The 1,169-nt window shown below is 63.0% G+C and overlaps 1 protein-coding gene across 1 annotated transcript; it reads left to right on the forward strand.

The window, feature by feature from the left end:
* Positions 1 to 294: 294 nt before the first annotated feature.
* Positions 295 to 1,014, forward strand: LDBPK_340870 (elongation factor 1-beta; the record flags this gene model as incomplete). The annotated part of the gene is made up of 1 exon (XM_003864203.1): positions 295 to 1,014. One exon carries the CDS (start codon positions 295 to 297, stop codon positions 1,012 to 1,014), a length of 720 nt encoding a protein of 239 aa, XP_003864251.1.
* Between the last annotated feature and the right edge of the window lie 155 nt (positions 1,015 to 1,169).

A 1,169-nucleotide genomic window follows, 5' to 3' on the forward strand; every position in this document is an offset into this window, starting at 1 on the left:
AGAAGAGTGATGCATTATTGAGCCGCTGAAGGTGTGCATCTATCTTCCCCTCCGAGTGCTCCATGCCCTTTGCGTCGACTTTCGCTGTTCTCGCTCTCTGCTTTTTGCTGGTGACATTGCGCGCCTGTGCACTCCGTGCATGCCCCCCCCCCTCACATTCGCACCCGCCACACATCTGCGGACGCGCCCTCCGCCTCTCCTGCAGTTTACACCGTCCACACGCTCTTTTCGACTCTCCTAGCTCTTTCTCCCCCCCTCCTCCCGACCACCCCGCACCCCCGCGCGCACCCCAACATGTCTCTAAAGGACGTGAGCAAGAAGGCCGCCGAGCTGGAGTCGAAGCTGGGCGGCAAGCTGTTCCTGGGCGGCGCGAAGCCGACGGCGGAGGACGTGAAGGTGTTCAACGACCTGCTCGGCGCGAACCACGTGAACCTGTACCGATGGGCGAAGAACATGGCGACGTACACCGAGGGCGAGCGCAAGGCGTGGGGCGGGCCGGTGCGCGTTGCTGCGCCGGAGCTGCGCATGCCCGCGCCGGCGGCGGCGAAGGCGGTGAGGTCGGATGCTGCTGCTGAGAAGAGGGCTGCGCCGAAGGCTGCTGCTGTTGCGCCGCCGTCTGCCGCTGCCGCGGAGGAGGACGACGACGACATCGACCTGTTCGGCGAGACGACGGAGGAGGAGAAGGCAGCGCTGGAGGCGAAGAAGGCGAAGGACGCGGAGAAGAAGAAGGCGAAGAAGGATGTGATTGCGAAGTCGTCGATCCTGTTCGATATCAAGGCGTGGGACGACACGATCGACCTGGAGGCGCTCGCGCAGAAGCTGCACGCGATCCAGCGCGACGGCCTGATCTGGGGTGACCACAAGCTGGTGCCCGTTGCGTTTGGCGTGAAGAAGCTGCAGCAGCTGATCGTCATTGAGGACGACAAGGTGTCCGGCGACGACCTGGAGGAGATGATCATGGGCTTCGAGGAGGAGGTGCAGTCGATGGATATCGTCGCCTGGAACAAGATCTGAGGTGATTCGAGGTGACACGTATGCTGTTCGCCACGTACGCGGCAGACGTCCTTCTTTAGCTAAGCGTGTTACTGTGTCTTACGCTTACGGCCCTTCCCTCTCTCTCTCTCGAGCACGAGAAGGGGGCAGACAAGCGTGTGAAGGGGCGCGGGGGG

The sequence above is a fragment of the Leishmania donovani genome, chromosome 34, assembly GCF_000227135.1.
Source record: "Leishmania donovani BPK282A1 complete genome, chromosome 34".
Classification (NCBI taxonomy): Eukaryota; Euglenozoa; class Kinetoplastea; order Trypanosomatida; family Trypanosomatidae; genus Leishmania; species Leishmania donovani.